Source organism: Panthera onca, chromosome E2 (genome assembly GCF_046562875.1).
Source record: "Panthera onca isolate mPanOnc1 chromosome E2, mPanOnc1 haplotype 2, whole genome shotgun sequence".
NCBI classification, from domain to species: domain Eukaryota; kingdom Metazoa; phylum Chordata; class Mammalia; order Carnivora; family Felidae; genus Panthera; species Panthera onca.
Window position 1 is genome coordinate 16,719,559 of NC_138353.1, and position 17,299 is coordinate 16,736,857.

The 17,299-nt window shown below is 38.9% G+C and overlaps 1 protein-coding gene across 5 annotated transcripts in view; it reads left to right on the top strand.

Moving 5' to 3' along the window:
* ZNF793 (zinc finger protein 793) overlaps positions 1-16,788 on the top strand; it is a 28,349-nt gene extending 11,561 nt beyond the window's left edge. For 2 of the 5 annotated variants that reach the window (XM_078439070.2, XM_078439068.2), the window contains 4 exons: positions 4,054-4,096; positions 9,335-9,464; positions 9,992-10,087; positions 11,820-16,788. In XM_078439070.2, coding sequence (XP_078295196.1) covers positions 4,082-4,096; positions 9,335-9,464; positions 9,992-10,087; positions 11,820-12,772 — 1,194 coding nt within the window. In that variant the 5' untranslated portion in view covers positions 4,054-4,081 and the 3' untranslated portion in view covers positions 12,773-16,788. The remainder of the gene's footprint in view (positions 1-4,053; positions 4,097-9,334; positions 9,465-9,991; positions 10,088-11,819) is intronic. The other 3 variants (XM_078439071.2, XM_078439069.2, XM_078439072.2) reach the window with 2 other exon arrangements.
* The last annotated feature ends 511 nt before the right edge of the window (positions 16,789-17,299 follow it).

Below are 17,299 nucleotides of genomic sequence, written 5' to 3' on the forward strand. Positions count from 1 at the left end.
AGTTCCTGGATTCTCAGAGTTCTGGTGGCAGCAGACCTACTATAGCTATAGATTTTTTTTTAATTAAACTCTACTTGGAAGATTTGCAGGAATATTACTGTCAGCTTTTATGTGTTCTTCATATAAGTTCACCTAGATAAATGTTTACAATCACATCCTCTCTTTCTCTAAATATAATGTTATAAATATATTTTTATACTTTTTTTCTCAAGTTTTTCAGAGTAAGTTACAAACATGATGCTCCTTTACCCCAAAGTACTTCAGTGTACATTTCCTAAGAATGAGAACATTTTCCTTATACAACTAGCAGTTTTCAAAATCAGGCAGTTAACACTCATTTGATACCATTATCCAATCCACAGTCCATATTCAGATGTGAACCAATAATGCCATTTCATGGCAACATTTCTTTTTTCATTCTAGAATCCAGTTTGGGATCACCTGCTACCTTTAGTTGACACATCCCTTTAGTCTCCTTTAATTGGGATCAGTTCCTCAGTCTTTGTCTTTCATAAAGTTTCAATATTTTTGAAGAGCATTGGTCAGCTATTTTGTATTAATGTCACTCAGTATGATTTTGTCTGTTTCTTCATGATTAGATTCAAGTGTTCATTTTGGGCAGAATATCACGGAAGGGATGTTGTGCCCGTCACGGTGTATCATATCAGGGGGCACATGATGATATGTCTCATCACTTGTTAATATCACAAGGTTAAGGCTAAGGTGATATCTGCCAGGTTTCTCCAAGGCAAAGTTGCTATTTTTTTTAAGTTCACTTTAGTCTTATTTTGAGAGAGAGAGAGCGAGCGAGCACAAGCCAGGGAGAGGCAGAGAGAGAGAGAGTGCGGGGAAGAGAGAGAATCCAAGCAGGCTCCGTGCTAAAAGCATGGAACATCAAACTCACAAACCGTGAGATCATGACCTGAGCCAAAATCAAGAGTCAGATACTTAACCGACTGAGCTACCCAGGCGCCCCCTCATTTTATAATTAATAAATATCTTGGGGGGGGATATTCAGATACTATAGAAATACCCTATTTTTTCACCCAGCTTTTGCCAATGGTTTTTGCATACATTGATGTTGCCATCTTATTTAAAAGTGAAGGAAGTGACTTTCCCAGGCCACAGAACACAGGCCTCCAGATACCCATTCGCTGACATGTTTGCCACACCACCACTCAGCTGGAACCTTGCAGCCTTGGAGACCAGGCCAAAGCTGAGTAGCTCAGTCCAGGAGGGTGAGGGAGGGAGTATACTCTTTTAGAGGATTGAGTAGTTCTCCAAAGCTGGATTAACTGCCCCAGCTTGCTGGGCCTTAGGCCTTTCCTGCCAGCTCTGTCCCTAGTGGACGGTTCAGTTCTCTCAGAGAACCTTCTCCTGCTTTCAAAGCCCTCCTGTGGCTTCCCTCATGATGAAAAAAAGCAGTGGAATAATGATCTGTAAATAATGAAGTATGTACCTGTGTGTGTGTTTCAGTTACAGATTAGAATAAGAAACATCCTGCCACCCAAATCGAAACACTAACATTTTATTGTATTTCATACCAAAAGTTTTTCTACACATATATTTTTTAAATAATGGGATATTTTTTTTTTAACTTGAGATGTGCATAGAGAACAGCGTGTAGCTTAATGAATCGTTCCACATGTGCACACTCATATACCTACCACCCAGATCATAATAGGGAACATTTCCAGCGCCCCAAAGGTTTCCCCCACCCCTCCCAAGCAGTGCCTAGTCAAAGCAGTGACATAGGTTAGGGTTGCCTGTTTCTGACCTTCATGTAAATGAAATTCAAACAGTAGATCTTCCTTTTTTTTAAACTATTTTTTTGACTTACTGGTATAACTTGATTATTTTTTAAGCAAAGAAGTATCTATATTTTATTTAGCATTCAAGGAAATCACTTTTTTTATTCTAGAGACAGGAATCTAAGTAGTTAATCTTAGCATCATTAAGACAAATTCATTATTCTATCTTGTGAACAGGATGTTCCTGGAAATGTTCCATATCCTGATAATGTGGTGGTTATGTGGGTGAATACATTTGTCAAAACTCATTGAACTATACAATTAAACCGGATTCATTTATTTTATGTAAATTATACCTCAGGAAAGAAAAAAATATTTCAAAAAGCATAATAAGCTCACTGCTCAGTCCTTCTATTACTGATAGGACAGCTAAATGCCTCTTTCACACTAACTGTGCTATATGACTTATGTTGTCTGACCTGTACAATATTTCAAAGCATTTTGATACAATTAAGAGAGAGTGGATATTTATTGTCTGCTAAAAGTAAATCATTAACTCATTTAGCATTATATGTTAAGAAGTTTTCCATGTGTACCCTCATGTACCCACCACCTAGATTATGACAGAGAATATTTCCAGCACTTTAAAATTATTTTCCTTTTTCAAAAGATGATTGATTTGTCAGTAGATTAGTGAGAAAAGACTTCTGTAAAACAAAGCCAGGAGAACGTATTCATTTTGAAAGAATTTTTTCCCCTTGAAACTAGCACTCCTTCTCACATGGTTAGAGCCTGTGAGGCTGGCTCCTCTGTCCCTTTGCCAGGACCCATCACTGAAGAAGTGTCTTTGCTTTCTGGCACTTAATATTACAGAGATGCATTTTGTGTTCTTTGCTCCAGATGTGGACTCAGCCATTTCCCAAGGAGGTTTAGTTCGTTTTTGGTGAAATTAGTGGAAGAGATCAGAATCTGGGTACTAGCAGGTTTTTCTAGTTGGGATGACACCACCTCAAGTTACTTCAGTGAGAACAGCCACAAAAGATATAATTTTTAAAATCAGGAGTTATCCCATTGATGATTTTAACATTAAACATTCAAGTACATCGTAAAATATTTATACTCTTAAACTATGATTTACCCTTTTTCTTTTATAATTTAAGCCACGTAGTTATCTCTTTAATTAAACACCTTAATTAAAAATAACAATTGTTGAGGCGCCTGGGTGCCTTAGTTGGTTAAGCATCTGACTCTTGATCTTGGCTCAGGTCCTGATCTCACAGTTTGTGAGTTGAGCCCCACGTTGGGCTCTGCACTGACATCACGGAGCCTGCTTGGGATTCTCTCTCTCCTTCTCTCTGCCTCTTCCCCGCTTGCACTCTTTCTCTCTCTCTCAAAAGAAATAAATAAAATTTTTTAAAAAGTAACAGTTTGGGGCGCCTGGGTGGCTCAGTCGGTTGAGCGTCCGACTTCGGCTCAGGTCATCATCTCACGGTCAGTGAGTTCGAGCCCCGCGTCGGGCTCTGTGCTGAAAGCTCAGAGCCTGGAGCCTGCTTCAGATTCTATGTCTCCCTCTCTCTCTGACCCTCCCCCGTTCATGCTCTGTCTCTCTGTCTCAAAAATAAATAAACATTTAAAAAAAAAAAGTAACAGTTGTTTGTTCTCATTCGTTGAAAATTATTTTTTAACGACAACACTTAATAATATTCCAGATGAATAACAAGGTTTAGCTTTTAGTAATCATTTGTGCCATAGTTTAAGTAACTATTAGTTTTACTAATGTTATGCAGTTATTTTATTTTGCTTTAAGTTCTTTGTAATAAGTTACAAAAGCCTTTTTCCAGTTTATACTTTAAAAAAATAATAACATTATTATAGAAAAAGCATCCTAAATATAGGATTTCATAAAAACTAGTAGGTGAAGTAAAGTGCAAACTTTAAAAGTAAATAAGAGGTAAAACCCAGGCATTTTGCCTTTAAGAGAAAACATATTGTCCTTGTGCAAAGGTGATCTTATTCAGAGCATGAACGTGGCTCCATGGGGCCAGTTATTTAAGTTTTAAGGATTTTGTTTTTAAATAAATTTTCACTTACTTGGTAGCAGCTTTTACTTCCTGGGGGGTCTGTTTTATACATTCACATTCTGAATTGAATGGCCCTATATTTTTTCTTCTACCACAGTGATTTAAAGCATAGGTTTTTATATAAGATTTACATAGCGACTTTGCATGTTCCAGGATGGGCCTGGTCCCTCACAGCTCTGTTCTCTTTCTCCTCCTTCTCCCCCCAATCTCTGTCTTCACAGGATTCAAATCTTTTTCCAAGAACAGAAAATGATTGAGTACCAGGTAAGTGTGACATTTAAGTAACCTAGTTTCCCTTGGGAAACTGTTCTAGAAAAAATATGTGCATTTCAAGCATATATACTTTGTCACAGATTGGGTTCTTAGAAAACAGACTTGGAGATGGAGGTTTGCACACATGAAGTTTAGTAGGGAGACTCTTGGAACACCTATAAAGAGTGAAGGAAGCAGGATTAGGCAGAGGGAGTTAAACGGCACCAGCTGATCTTACAAGATGCTTTGAAATTGGGATGGCCCTCCAACTCCAACTTTGTCCTGAATGGAGCCAAGGAGGCCTTTAATTCGGAAATCAATCAGTCATTGGTTTTCTGCCCCGTGGTGGGGGACTTAAGCTTGGGTGGGGTACCTCCCTTTGACCAAGTGCGGTTTGCAAAAGGTCTGAAGCCTGCAGTAGCCAGTCTTCTAGCAGCTGGGAGAAATACCTTGGTCCTTCAGGGGGATTTGGGTGGAAAACCACAGTTTTTCTCTCTACATGTAGATACAATGGCAAGATACTTACACATACGGTCTACCCCCTTTTTTTCCAGTTAAAATATGCTAGAGGTGGTACATATTAGTACTTGGGACCACAATCTGTGTTGAGGTTGCAGGAAGTGTTTTTCTTTTTAAGTTTTTTTTTTAATTTTTTTTAAATATTTATTTATTTTTGAGAGACAGAGTGAGACAAAGTGAGACTGGGGTAGGGGCAGAGAGAGAGGGAGACACAGGATTGGAAACAGGCTCCAGGCTCCGAGCTGTCAGCACAGAGCCTGACGCGGGGCTCGAACCCACAGACTGTGAGATCATGACCTGAGCCACCCAGGCGCCCCTCTTTTTAAGTTTTTAAAATGTATTTTTTGAGAGAGAGAGCACATGCTCATGCATGAGTGGGGGAGGGGCAGAGAGAGAATCCCAAGGAGGCTCTGCATCGTCAGCACAAACCTGGACATGGGGCTTGAACCCATGAACCATTAGATAATGACCTGAGCCAAAATCAAGAATCAGAAGCTCAACCAACTGAGCCATCCAGGTGCCCCAGGGTTGCAGGAAGTTTTAACTCCTCTGTGCTTTGTGGCCCACATATGTAATGGAATAAAATGCTAAATTTCAGTTAGAGTAATTGAAAATACAAATATTATTTCTTTTCAGAGGGGACAGGCAGGAAGCTTCCTCTACGTTTATGGAAGTCCTGATTTTGATCCAGGGTATCTGTAGCTTTGATCTAGACTGGGGAACAGATGAGCTCTCCAGTATTTAAATTACTGTCATTCCCTTAACTGTTTTTACGAGTTTGGCAGCAAACAGTTGAACATCTTATTCCCTAGCAAGTCTCAGTGTGAAGTGTTCCCAGCTCCCCCTACCTTCCTCACCATCTCTGGACTGTGAAGGGCCCTGTGTCCTGACAAGACCCCCTCAGCCCTGGAGTTCCTGCATTTCCACCTCTTTGGAGGCCTCCCTCCAGCAGGGATATCTCTTTCTGAAGACTCATCCTTTCCCCTTTCCCAGATCTTTTCCCTTGTCCCTACAACCACCATCAGTGCCTCCAACCCTAGAAACCATCACCACTTCCAAACCAAAAAATCCTTGCCTTTCTCCCCTGGCCTCCTTCGCCTCCTGTGGTGATTTCCTTCTCTTGGTGTTTCCATATCCTGCTTCTTATTCTTTCTTTTTTTTTTAATTAATTTTTATTTTTTAGAGAGAGAAAGTGTGTGTGAGTGGGGGAGAGGGGCAGGGAGAGAGAAAATCCTAAGCAGGCTCCACACTGAGCATGGAGCCTGACTCCCACGACCCTGGGATCATGACCTGAGCCAAAATCAAGAGTCAACTGATTGAGCCACCCAGGCATCCCATGTTTCTTATTCTTTCTTGAGTCCAACATCCTTTCTTCCCACCTTACTAAAACTTTTCTGGCCAAGATCCCAGGTGACTTCACTGAGGTTGAAATCAGAAGATGCTTTTTTATTGTTCTGCTAAATTAGATCGCACCTTTTGCCCCCTTCTGTGTGGAAGGCAGCACCATATACTGGATAAGAGCACACACTTTGGAACCAGACTGCTGAATTTTAATCCCAGTTCTTACTATCTGTATGACCTTGCACAAGTCTCTGAACCTTTTTGTGCCCCCGTTTTCCACCTCGGGAAATGGTACCATCACAGTGGGCAAACCAGGACCCTGAGATTTACCCTTGACTTCTCCCCACCTTCTCCCTCTCACACTCAATCACTAAGCCATGCTAATTTTACAACCTTAATGTTACGTCCTATGTTTGGTGAAAATGACATGGCCTTTTGGGTGCCAAATTACATCTATTTTGTTCTGTTCTATTCCATCCCATCCCATCTCATTCCCATTCCAATTAGCTCTGTTTGGGAAATATCAACCCAGAGCTGTCAACTGACCCAGGCTCCATGCTCTGTGATAAAAGCCTGATTGCTACTCTCCCTCTACCATGGTATGTCATTCTGGCATCAGAGAGGATATCTGGTTGTTACCCACTATGTACATGGCCTTGGTATGGGCCTTAGGGTCTCATGTACCAGCATCCATGGCTTCACCCTGGTTTTGGTCCTGCCTTCCAGCCCATCTGCTTGGGCCACTGCTCAGGTGCCACTGTAGGATCCCACATTTTTCAAAGAGATGTACAGCCACCTCCTGAGGTTGAGCTGATGCCTGTGACCCAAAGCCCCCACCAGAAATCACATTGTTAGACCATCTCATGTGACCGAAAGCCCCCAGGTAAACAAAGGCAGTCTTATCACACAGAACATTCCAGGGGCTTAGAGATTAACTCCCAGGAGCTGAGTGCAAAGATCAGACCTCTCTTTGGGCCAGGTTCATTCTTTACAGTCAGTTGAAGATGTATCATAGTTAGTTTCCTCTACTCACAGGAATAGAGGATTACTTTTCCTTACACCAAACAGTTCTCCAATTCTCTGTGGATGCCAACTAGGTGTCCTACAATTTAATTCAACTCAGAGTTAGCACAGACCCTACAAGTTAGGGTCTCAGTCTCACAAGACTGCCCCCCCCCCACATGCTAATTGCATCCCAGGTTGTCACCTGAACTTCTGACCAACTAGCTGTAAATCAGGGGTTCCTGTGACCCCTTGCTTAGTTTTGATAATTTGCTATAGTGACTCACAGAACTCTGGGAAACACTTTATTTACTATTATAGGTTTATTATAAAGGTTACAAATGGAAAGCCAGATGAGAAGGTACAGAATGGTCCTGAGCATATGAGCTTCTGTCTGTGGAGTTTGGGGTGTGCATCCTCCCAGATGTGTTCACCAACCTGGAAGCCCTCCAGGGTTTTCATGGGATTTCCATTTTGTAGGCATCACTGATTAAATCATGGGTTGGGGATCAGCTCAATCTCCAGTACTGCCCACCCACACCCACCCCCATCTAGAGGGGGTGGAAAAGGAGACTGAAAGTTCCAACCCTCTAATCACATGGCTAGTTCCTGTGGCAACCAGCCCCCATCTGTGTCATTAGCAAAAACTCGTGTATCCTTGACTGGGGCTTGTTATGAATAACAAAAGATACTCCTATTATCCCTATTACTCAGGAAGTTACAAGGGTTTAAGAAGCTTTGTTCTAGGAACCATGAAGGAAGACCAAATATATATTTCTTAATATATCTTAATATCACAGGTGCCCTCTTTAGGTTAATACCCATGGGTCCTTCTTTGGGTCTCCAGCTGAACTCTTTAGTGTCCCTTGGGGCTCTGGCCTAGGCACTTTGCTCATCCTGTCTCCCTGCAGAGAGATCCCACACTAACAATCTTAGCTACCATTTCTCTGCTGATGGCTCACAGAGCTTTTAGCTCCCTTCCTGATCTTGCTTCTGCTACAAGACTCCTGCGTCCATCCCACTGCCTGCTAAGTGTCTCCACCCATGTGTCCCCAGACATGACTAACAACACATCCTCTTTGCTTCTCACTTCTGTTTTTCTCACTTCTGATTTACCACCACCATCACCCAGTTGGCTTTGAGACACCTGGGTGTTACCCTTACCCCTTTTCACTCACTCCCCACAACCAGTTAAGGTTCAGGTTCTGCTCTTCTTTACTCTTTCTTTTCTCTGTCTCACTGTGTCTTACTGTGCTACTTGTGAACATCATCTTCCACCTGCATTATTACGGTCTTTCTTTTCACTTCTCTCCAGATCCCCCATCACATTTCTCTTTCTAGCCATTCACTTTCAAATTATGTGAGTTCTATACTTCTTTAGGCAGGTTTTTTATCCAGCCTACCAATCTCTGCCTTTTGGAGTGTTCAATCTTATATTAATTTATATTATAATTTAATATCATTTAATATAATTATTGGTGTGGTTGGATTTGTATCTATCCTTTTAGTATTTAGTTTTCTGTTTGTCCTATCGCCTTTTGTTCCTTTATTTCTTTTCTCTTGTGTGTGTGTGTGTGTGTGTGTGTGTGTGTATTAAATATTTTTGAAATTCGTTTACTTCAGTATACCTGTTTGCACTATAATTTTAGTGGTTACTTTAGGAATTCAATATATACCCTTAACTTTTCAGTCTGCTTAGAGTTACTGGTGTACCACTTGATGTGGAACGCAGGAAACTCACCACATGCCTTCTAGAATGTGCTTTCTATACACACCTATTCCTTGATATTTCCATTGATTTAAAGTCCATCATCTCATCACCCACAGGCCCCTGTATTCTCTTCCTGCTACTGAGTGCCTTGTAGCCCTTAAAATCACTGTGCTGCTCCCATGCCGGTGTTCATGCTGCTCCCTCTGCAAGGACTGTAGTTTCTTCATCTTTCTGTAGAGGAGACTCAGCTCCACATATCCCGTAGCTCTGAAGCCTTACTAGCCTTTGAAACAGTCACACTTTTCTACATGCTATAACCTAGATGTCTTGCCACCATAGCTCTTATACTTTCACCCTGATGGCTTTACATATTGCTCTTTGCTGGGCTGTCAGCTCCTTGAGGTCAGGAACCATCCATGATTGTGTTTCCAGCAACCAGCACTGGGTTATACACAGCAGGTCTTCAGTCAGTATCTGTTGACTCAAAGTGTATGTGGCAGTAGGTTCCAGTGAGATTGTTATTTTTCCTACCATAGATAGCCTAAAGCCAGGAATGTAAAAGGTATTCTAGGTAGATAAATGATCATGATAAGCTCTGACCTAGGAACATAAAAATTCCATACCATCTACCCCTGGCTACATTTTTCCCACATGACTCAGTGTCATTTCATCCTCAGCAGAGACCTGTGTCATTCAAAGACGTGGTAGTGGGCTTCACTCAAGAGGAGTGGTACAGGCTGAATCCTGCCCAGAGGGCACTGTACCGGGATGTGATGCTGGAGACCTATAGCAACCTTGTTTCAGTGGGTAAGAAGAACTCCTCCACACAATTTAGATTGTGCTTGATTGACCACCTTTCATTTTTCAGTTGCTAAAAGTAACTGAGATACCTAGAGCTCTGAAGTACCAAATACTTTTTATGTGCCAGACACTATTTCAGCCACTTTTAACATATTAACTTATTTAATCCTCATAAGAGCCCCATGAGGTAGGTACTATTTATACCACCATTTTACACATTTGGAAACAGAGGCAAATAGGTGAAGTCACTTGCCCAGTGTTATTCACCAAGTACATAATAGAGCCAGGCTAGGATTTGAACCCCAGTAGTCTGGCTGCACAGTCTGCATCCCTAACCCTTATACTGTGCTGCCCCAGTGAGTTTGGCTTGAGTTTCAGTGGTCCTGAGTTACTAATTCCTTTTGGGTTCTGGACAAGGTGTGTGTACAGTCTTCTCCCAAGTCCAATGTCTGTTGTGCAGCCTTTAATGCTGCCTGAGTGGCCCTGAAGACCAAGGAGCTCAGCCCAAGGCCTGGATCATTTCCCTGGAACAGGTTATGAAGGCACTAAACCATATGTGATCCTCAAGCTGGAGCAGGAAGAAGCACCGTGGATCTGTGAGGCAGCATGCTCGGGCTGCCACTGTCAGGGTAAGTATGATAAATCCAGCAAGAGGTGCTATGGGAGGCTGGCACCTTTGGGATTTTGTTGAGTCCACCTTTCAAAAGCCTTAGAGCTTTGCAAGCCACTGGAGACATTTCTCTGAGAGCTTTAGCCTTCTTGATGTCCTTCAACCTCCATGCACCCCACCTCCCTTATCCAGGTGTTCCTTTCCTTCTTTAAATCTCACCTCTCCCTGTGCTCTTGCTCCATCCCCCTATCTCCAGAATCCTTCATTTCTCTTAAGGTTACCTTTTCCATCACATTCAGGCTTTCTCACAAATAAGCTTCTGTCATTCCCCTGCTCCTGCTGGTCCCTTCCTATTCCCTTTTCCCACACTTTCCAGGTAAAACGCCTCAGACCTGCCTGCCATACCCATACTCTCACTTCCCATCCTTTCCCTAATCCTTTAAGTTATCCCTTAGTCCTTTAGTTTCCTTAAGTCACAGAAGAGGAAGTATTGAATTTCAGGTAACTAAAGACACCTGGGTGGTAAAGGAGATGACTGAGCTTGGCCCATCTTAACCACTTCCTTATAACATTCAGAATAACTGCCCCTTTCCTAGCAGCTCTGTAAAATATTGCAACAATACCCATGGTACCCCAAGTGTTGGTAACCTACTCTTAAGGATGCCTCTGAACTACTTCTCCACAAGAGTCATGAACTTAGTAAGAAGAGTCAGTGTTGTCTGTTCCCACATCTCTTTATGCCACTCACTCTTGGTTTTGTAATCACATAATTGAATTAATATTACATTATGAAAATACCATTCAAGTTATTTTCGTGCTTCTCTCCAAAATGTCTCTGAAATTACCACCAGTCACCTTTCATCCACCTTGGTTGTAGTAGTAGCAGTAACAGCATTAGAATTACTGGCCAACACTCAGTGTGTGCTCACTATATGCCAGATCTGTTCTCAGCCTTTTACATATATCATCTTGTTCAACCCTTACAAGACCTGTGAGGTATCCAACCTTTATTACTCCATTTACAAATGAAACGATCACAGGAAAGTTAGGAAACTTATCTAAGAACATATAGCATAGTAAGGGACCAAACAGAGATTTGAACTCATGTGGTCGTATTTCAGAACCAGTACTCATAACTGTCACACCAACACACTGGTACCCTTTGGGGTGTATTTTGCTTCATTAAACTGTGCTCATCAGCCTTCCTGAAACATTGTAACCTGGCTATCAGCTGCCTTTCTTTTCCCTCTTTTAAGAGCCACACATTGAATAGCAAGGTGCTATATGACACTTAAACCCCTTTCCTCAGTAACAAGATTGACAGACTACAGCCTATAGTTTGGCCACGTGATTTTGTGAAGAAAGTTTATTGGAACACAGCCATGCCTTAACATTTACATACTGTGTTCCCCAAATACAGTGGGAGAGTTGAATAATTTTGACTGAGACCATATGGCCCACAAAGCCTAAAATATTTACTCTCTGACCCTTTAAGAACATGTTTGCCAACCACTGGTCTATAATATTCCATCTTCTTCAAAATTATAACTTTGTATACTCTGTGACATGTTCCATTTCATTTGTGCCTGTTGTGAGTCTTCTCATACAGCACCCTTCTCCGCATTTAGTTATGGTTCAGGCTGTGTCTGTTTATATGCTGTGTGTTGCTTAAATGTTTAGGGTATTTTTCAAGTAATTTTATTCCAGATCATAATAATAGAATAAAGAAAGGTTTGCTGTATTTTCTCCAGAAAACATTTGTCAAGTTAATGTCCAGAGGAAAAGACAGCAAGACATGATTTTGAAACAAGGGGCATTCATCAGCAAAAAAACATTGCCCAAGGAAAGAAGCCATGAAAACAATAAGTTTGGGAAAATATCACCTCTGAGCATTAATCTTTTTCCTTCAGTTCAAGACCCCAATAACTGGGACCCCTATGGAAAAAGTGTGAACCATAATTTAGACTTGATTGGTTTTAAGAGAAACTATTCAAAAAAAGATGAGTGCTGTGGATGTGGGAAATTGTTACAGCATACAAACCATGATAGAAAACCTAATGGAGAAAAACTCTGGGAATGCAGTCACTGTGAGAGAGCTTTTAGCCACAACCCAGCACTTATGTATAAACCAACAGTAACCAATTCTCTTGTGTACAAACGTAAGAGGGTTCCACCTACAGAGAAACCCCATGTCTGTAGTGAGTGTGGGAAAGCCTTCTGCTACAAGTCTGAATTCATTAGGCATCAGAGAAGTCACACTGGGGAGAAGCCATATGGATGCACTGACTGTGGGAAAGCCTTTTCACATAAGTCAACCCTTATTAAACACCAGCGAATTCACACTGGGGTAAGACCCTTTGAATGTTTTTTTTGTGGGAAAGCCTTCACTCAGAAGTCACACCGCAGAGAACATCAAAGAACACATACTGGAGAAAGACCCTTTGTGTGCAGTGAATGTGGGAAGTCATTTGGTGAGAAGTCATACCTCAATGTACATCGAAAAATACACACAGGAGAAAGACCATATCGTTGTAGAGAATGTGGAAAATCCTTCAGCCAAAAATCATGCCTCAATAAACATTGGAGAACTCATACAGGAGAAAAACCCTATGGATGCAGTGAATGTGGCAAAGCTTTCTATCAGAAGCCAAACCTCAGTAGACACCAGAAAATTCATGCCAGAAAGAATGCCTATAGGAATTAAAACATAATAATTGTGGGAAGCCTTAAGCAAGGTATCCTATTTCATTGTATGTGGAAGCATTCATTTTCAGGAGAACTCTCATTGATTTAATGAATTTGGACAAAATGTTTTTACCATAAGGGGAGTCATGTTCTAATTGTGATAGGAAACTTTATACAAAGATTGTAGAAAACACTTTATAAAACATAAACATGGTCACTCTGGCTTATGAAAGTTTAAAAATATGTTAATGGAATAACAATACAAAATATATGTGAAAAGAATTGGTATATTATGGCATATTCCACAGTGAGCCACATAATAAGCATTATTTATATTTTGGAAACGTAAATGTGGATTTAATGTGATTTGTGAATATCAAGCACATTTGTCACATAGTATGTAGAATGCCATTCACCAAACTTTTTCACTCTAAATATCACCATTGTCTTTTAATGTCTTAACAATATAAAAAATAAGAACATTTGTTAATGTTGAAAAGGCAAGGCTAAGGAATAGTTTCACAATATTGGATGAACAAAATACTATAAACTTGATAGCACAGCCATTATTTGACAAATAGTAGTGTGGCCCTGGCATATTGTGCACTACTTCTATTTTATTAGTCTTAGCTTAACATGCCTTTGCAGCAAATTAGGAAAGACAGTGTTTATATGAGTCTTATAATTCAGAAATGTTTCTTGCAGAGACCAAAGATAGAATTTTTCTGTTGTTTTTTTTTTTTTCTTTTTGCAAATTAATTCAGCAATGTCCACTTTTCTTCCCTATCAATTTCCCTGTGAATATCCTGGGCATGAAAACCCAAATTGTTTCATCATTCCAATCTTGAAAAAAAAATCTACTTCCTTGAGCTGCCACATCTTCCAAATAAAACAAATGCCCACACTGTTCAAGATATGCCTCCTGTAAGAATGCCTGGTCCAGAATGAGAAAGGAAACAATCACATGAGCACCGGATGTTGTATGTAAGTGATGAATCACTAAATTCTACACCTGAAACTAATATTACACTGTATGTTAATTAACTGGAATTTAAATAAAAATCTGGGAAAAAAATAATCACAGATAAAGATATGATTAAAAGAGTGATAAAAGATACTTCATACAAATCTAGATCAACCTGTTTTTAAAAGAGGAATTAAATGCTTTTCTTGCAAAATAGAAGTTAGGAAAATTGCAAGAAGTAGAAACTTGATAGAACAATTACCATTGAAGAGTTTGGAAAAGTGGTTAAAGATCTAGGATTGAAAAATGCTCCAGGGCCCAGATGATTTCATTGTTTCTTCTTGATACCAGTGTTATTTGAAGTATTTCAGCCCATAGATTATGTTCTCCAGTTTATTTTATGAAGTCAGAATAAGTTTTAACACCAAAACCAAATAAAGGTAATTGGAAAAAAGAAAACTCCAGGCCAGTCTTACTCATGAATTTAGAAACAAAAATTATAATTAAAATAATTACAAGTAGAATTCAGCAATATACCTAAAGAATGACATAATGACCAAGGAAGAATTATTCCAAGAATGCAGAGCCAATGCAGTAATAGGAAATAAATCAATAAAATTAACAGTTTAAAAGAGAAGATGCCATCCATCAATGCTGACAAGATATTTAATAGAATCTGCAAACATTTCCAATCTAATAAAATGTAAATTAAATTGTAATACTTAGTAACCACTTAGGAGTTACTTTACCAAAATCCTATAGCATATTTTATACTGAAACCATTTTTTGAAAATTAAGAATTTAATAGTATTAGAGATAAGGGTGTTCACTGCTGTCTATTTTTACTAAACATTGTGTTGGAGTTTCCAATGAAGGCAGTAAAAAAATTAAATTAAATAATTGGTATAAACAATTTAAAAAGAGGGAAACTTTTTGATGATATTATATATCAATAAATGAAGAGACTAGTAATTGTTTTGGGTTGAAAGGTAATTTTCTAAAAAGACAGTATAGAAATTAAGTTTTCTCTGTAAACATCTAATAACTTACATGTACTTCTTTTGGAATTACACTAAATGTCAGTGATTTTTTCTTTTAACTTATGTGAAATGATCTTAAAATCCATATGGAAGAACAAATGCCTAACAATCTAGACAAGAAAAGTATGAAAAAGAATTTCATACCAGATGTCAGAATATAACATGAAGTCACTTTAATCAAATTAATAAAGTATTGGCAAAGGATAAATACATCAATGGATCAGAATAGAAAATCTTGAAATAGACCTAAGTGTATATGAGCTTTCTCATATATGGAAGAGGTGGAATTTCAGGCTAGAGGGGAAAGGAATAGTTTATTTAAAAAGAATTCTGGTAGAATTGGCTTTTACTCAGGAAGAAAGTGAAATTTGACTAATACCCCAAAGCATATGAAAAAAAAATCCAGGTGGATTTAAGATTTAAATTGTTTAATAATAAAATTCTTGAAGGAAAAATGAAAGGAGACTACAGGTATAATCTAGGAGTTGGGAAGATTAACTTTACCAACAAAAGATACTTGAAGGCTATTAAAAAATACTTGACTACATAAAAGTATAATCTTTTGTATGGCAAAAGGTGCCATCAACAAAGTCAGTACACGATATTTTTGAGGGAAATATTTGCAAAGCCAATCAGAGAAGAGGTGCTTTTCAAATTGACAGGAAAAAGATAACTCAGTGGCAAAACATGGGAAAGTATTGTGAATAGACAGTTGTAAAAACAGCAAACCCAACTGGCTGGCTATCAAAAAATGTTTAGCTTCAGTGGTTGTTGGGGAATACAGATTAAACTCATAATGAGATGGGGTGTCATAATGAGTGGGGTTGAGCATCCAGCTTCGGCTCAGGTCATGATCTTGAGGTTCATGAGTTTGAGCCCTGCGTTGGGCTCTCTGTTGACAGCTCGGAACCTGGAGACTGCTTTGGATTCTGGGTCTCCCTCTCTCTCTGCCCCTTCCCCACTAGCACTCTCTCTCTTTCAAAAATAAATAAACATTAAAAAAGATTTAAAGTCCTAATGAGATAACTGTGCAATCAAACTGACAAAAAATAGCAGGACTGCTTTTTTGCTGTCCCAACAAAGGTTCTTATACACCACTGGTAGAAACATAATCATTACAGCTCTTTCAAAAAATCAATGTGGTAACATCTATTATAATTTAAAGTACTTATGCCACTTTGAGGAATCTCTTAGAAGTAAAACCCCAATACGTAAAGACAGATGAATATGGATATTTATTATAAAATTATTCCTAGTGGCAAGAAGACACTAGAATCCAAATAAATGCCCATCAATAGGGAAATTGGAAAAGGGAAGGAATTATATCCATTCCATAACATGTTTATATAGCCACTAAGGTGAACAAATTAAACCATGCTAGTGGACTTGAATTCCATAATGTTTTCTTGAGTGAAAAAAGCAAGGGAGTGAAAAAAGCATATTTTAAGTGTGTAAAATATGATCCTGTTTTTGTAAATCAGTGACAAAATGCCTCTAGGTGTTTATGAGTGATAAATATGTATCCATATATGTTTGTGTATGATTTTCTATGCATGGAGAAAAGTATTGAAGAGTATACATTGGGTTGGGGGGAGGTGGGTGATATAGGTTGGTTTGAGGAGTCAGAGAGGGAAAATGAAAGCCAAAAAGAAAAAAAAATACATAAATGAACCAAGTATGATATCTCAAATGTGTGTTTAAAGTTATTTGAGTGGGGAGCTAGAATTCTGCTAATTTGTTGATATGTTTGTGCTATATTGTTAAGTGAAAAGGGCAAATTGCAGAATAATGTATACAAATCTATTTTTTTTAATTAAAAATCCTGTATGTGTATATATGCATGTATGTTTATATGAACAAAGTATGGATGGATATACAGCAGGGTGTTAACATTGGTTATCTTGGTAGGGAAGGGAAAAATGGCAGTTGTTTAATTTATATGTCTTTGTATTGTTTTACTTGTTTTAACATATATACCTTTTGTAATTTGAAAAACAAAATAAAGGGGGAAAATGTTTCAAAGTGCATAAAGCATTGCAAGTGTTTCTGTTTTCTGACAAGATGGCACCTTGGTCTGGTTTACTGCCTTTCCTCCAGCACTGTCCTTCAGATATCACCAAAGTAAAAGTAAATGTCTAGATTGTTACTTGTGCTTCTGTAAAGCAAAAGGAAATATTTTGAGAAACTCCCAAGCAGAGAGAGGTTTTTTGTTTTTATTTTGAAATAAATTTTGATTTATAAAAAAAAGTTGCAAAACAGTTCTTATGTAGTCTTCATCCAGTGTCTCCTAATGGTAACATCTTATATAACCTTAGTACAATTATCAAAACCAGGAAATTAACATGATACAAACTAGTAAGTATAGTCCTTCCCACTGATGTCTATCTAGTCCAAGTTCAAGTCAAGACCCCACAGTGCATTTACTTGTTATTTATCTTCAGTCTCCTCCAATTTGTGACAGTTCCTCAGTGTTTGGTCTTTCATGACTTAGACGCTTTTTTTTTTTTTTTTTTTAAGGAATACTCACCAGTTATTTTGTAGA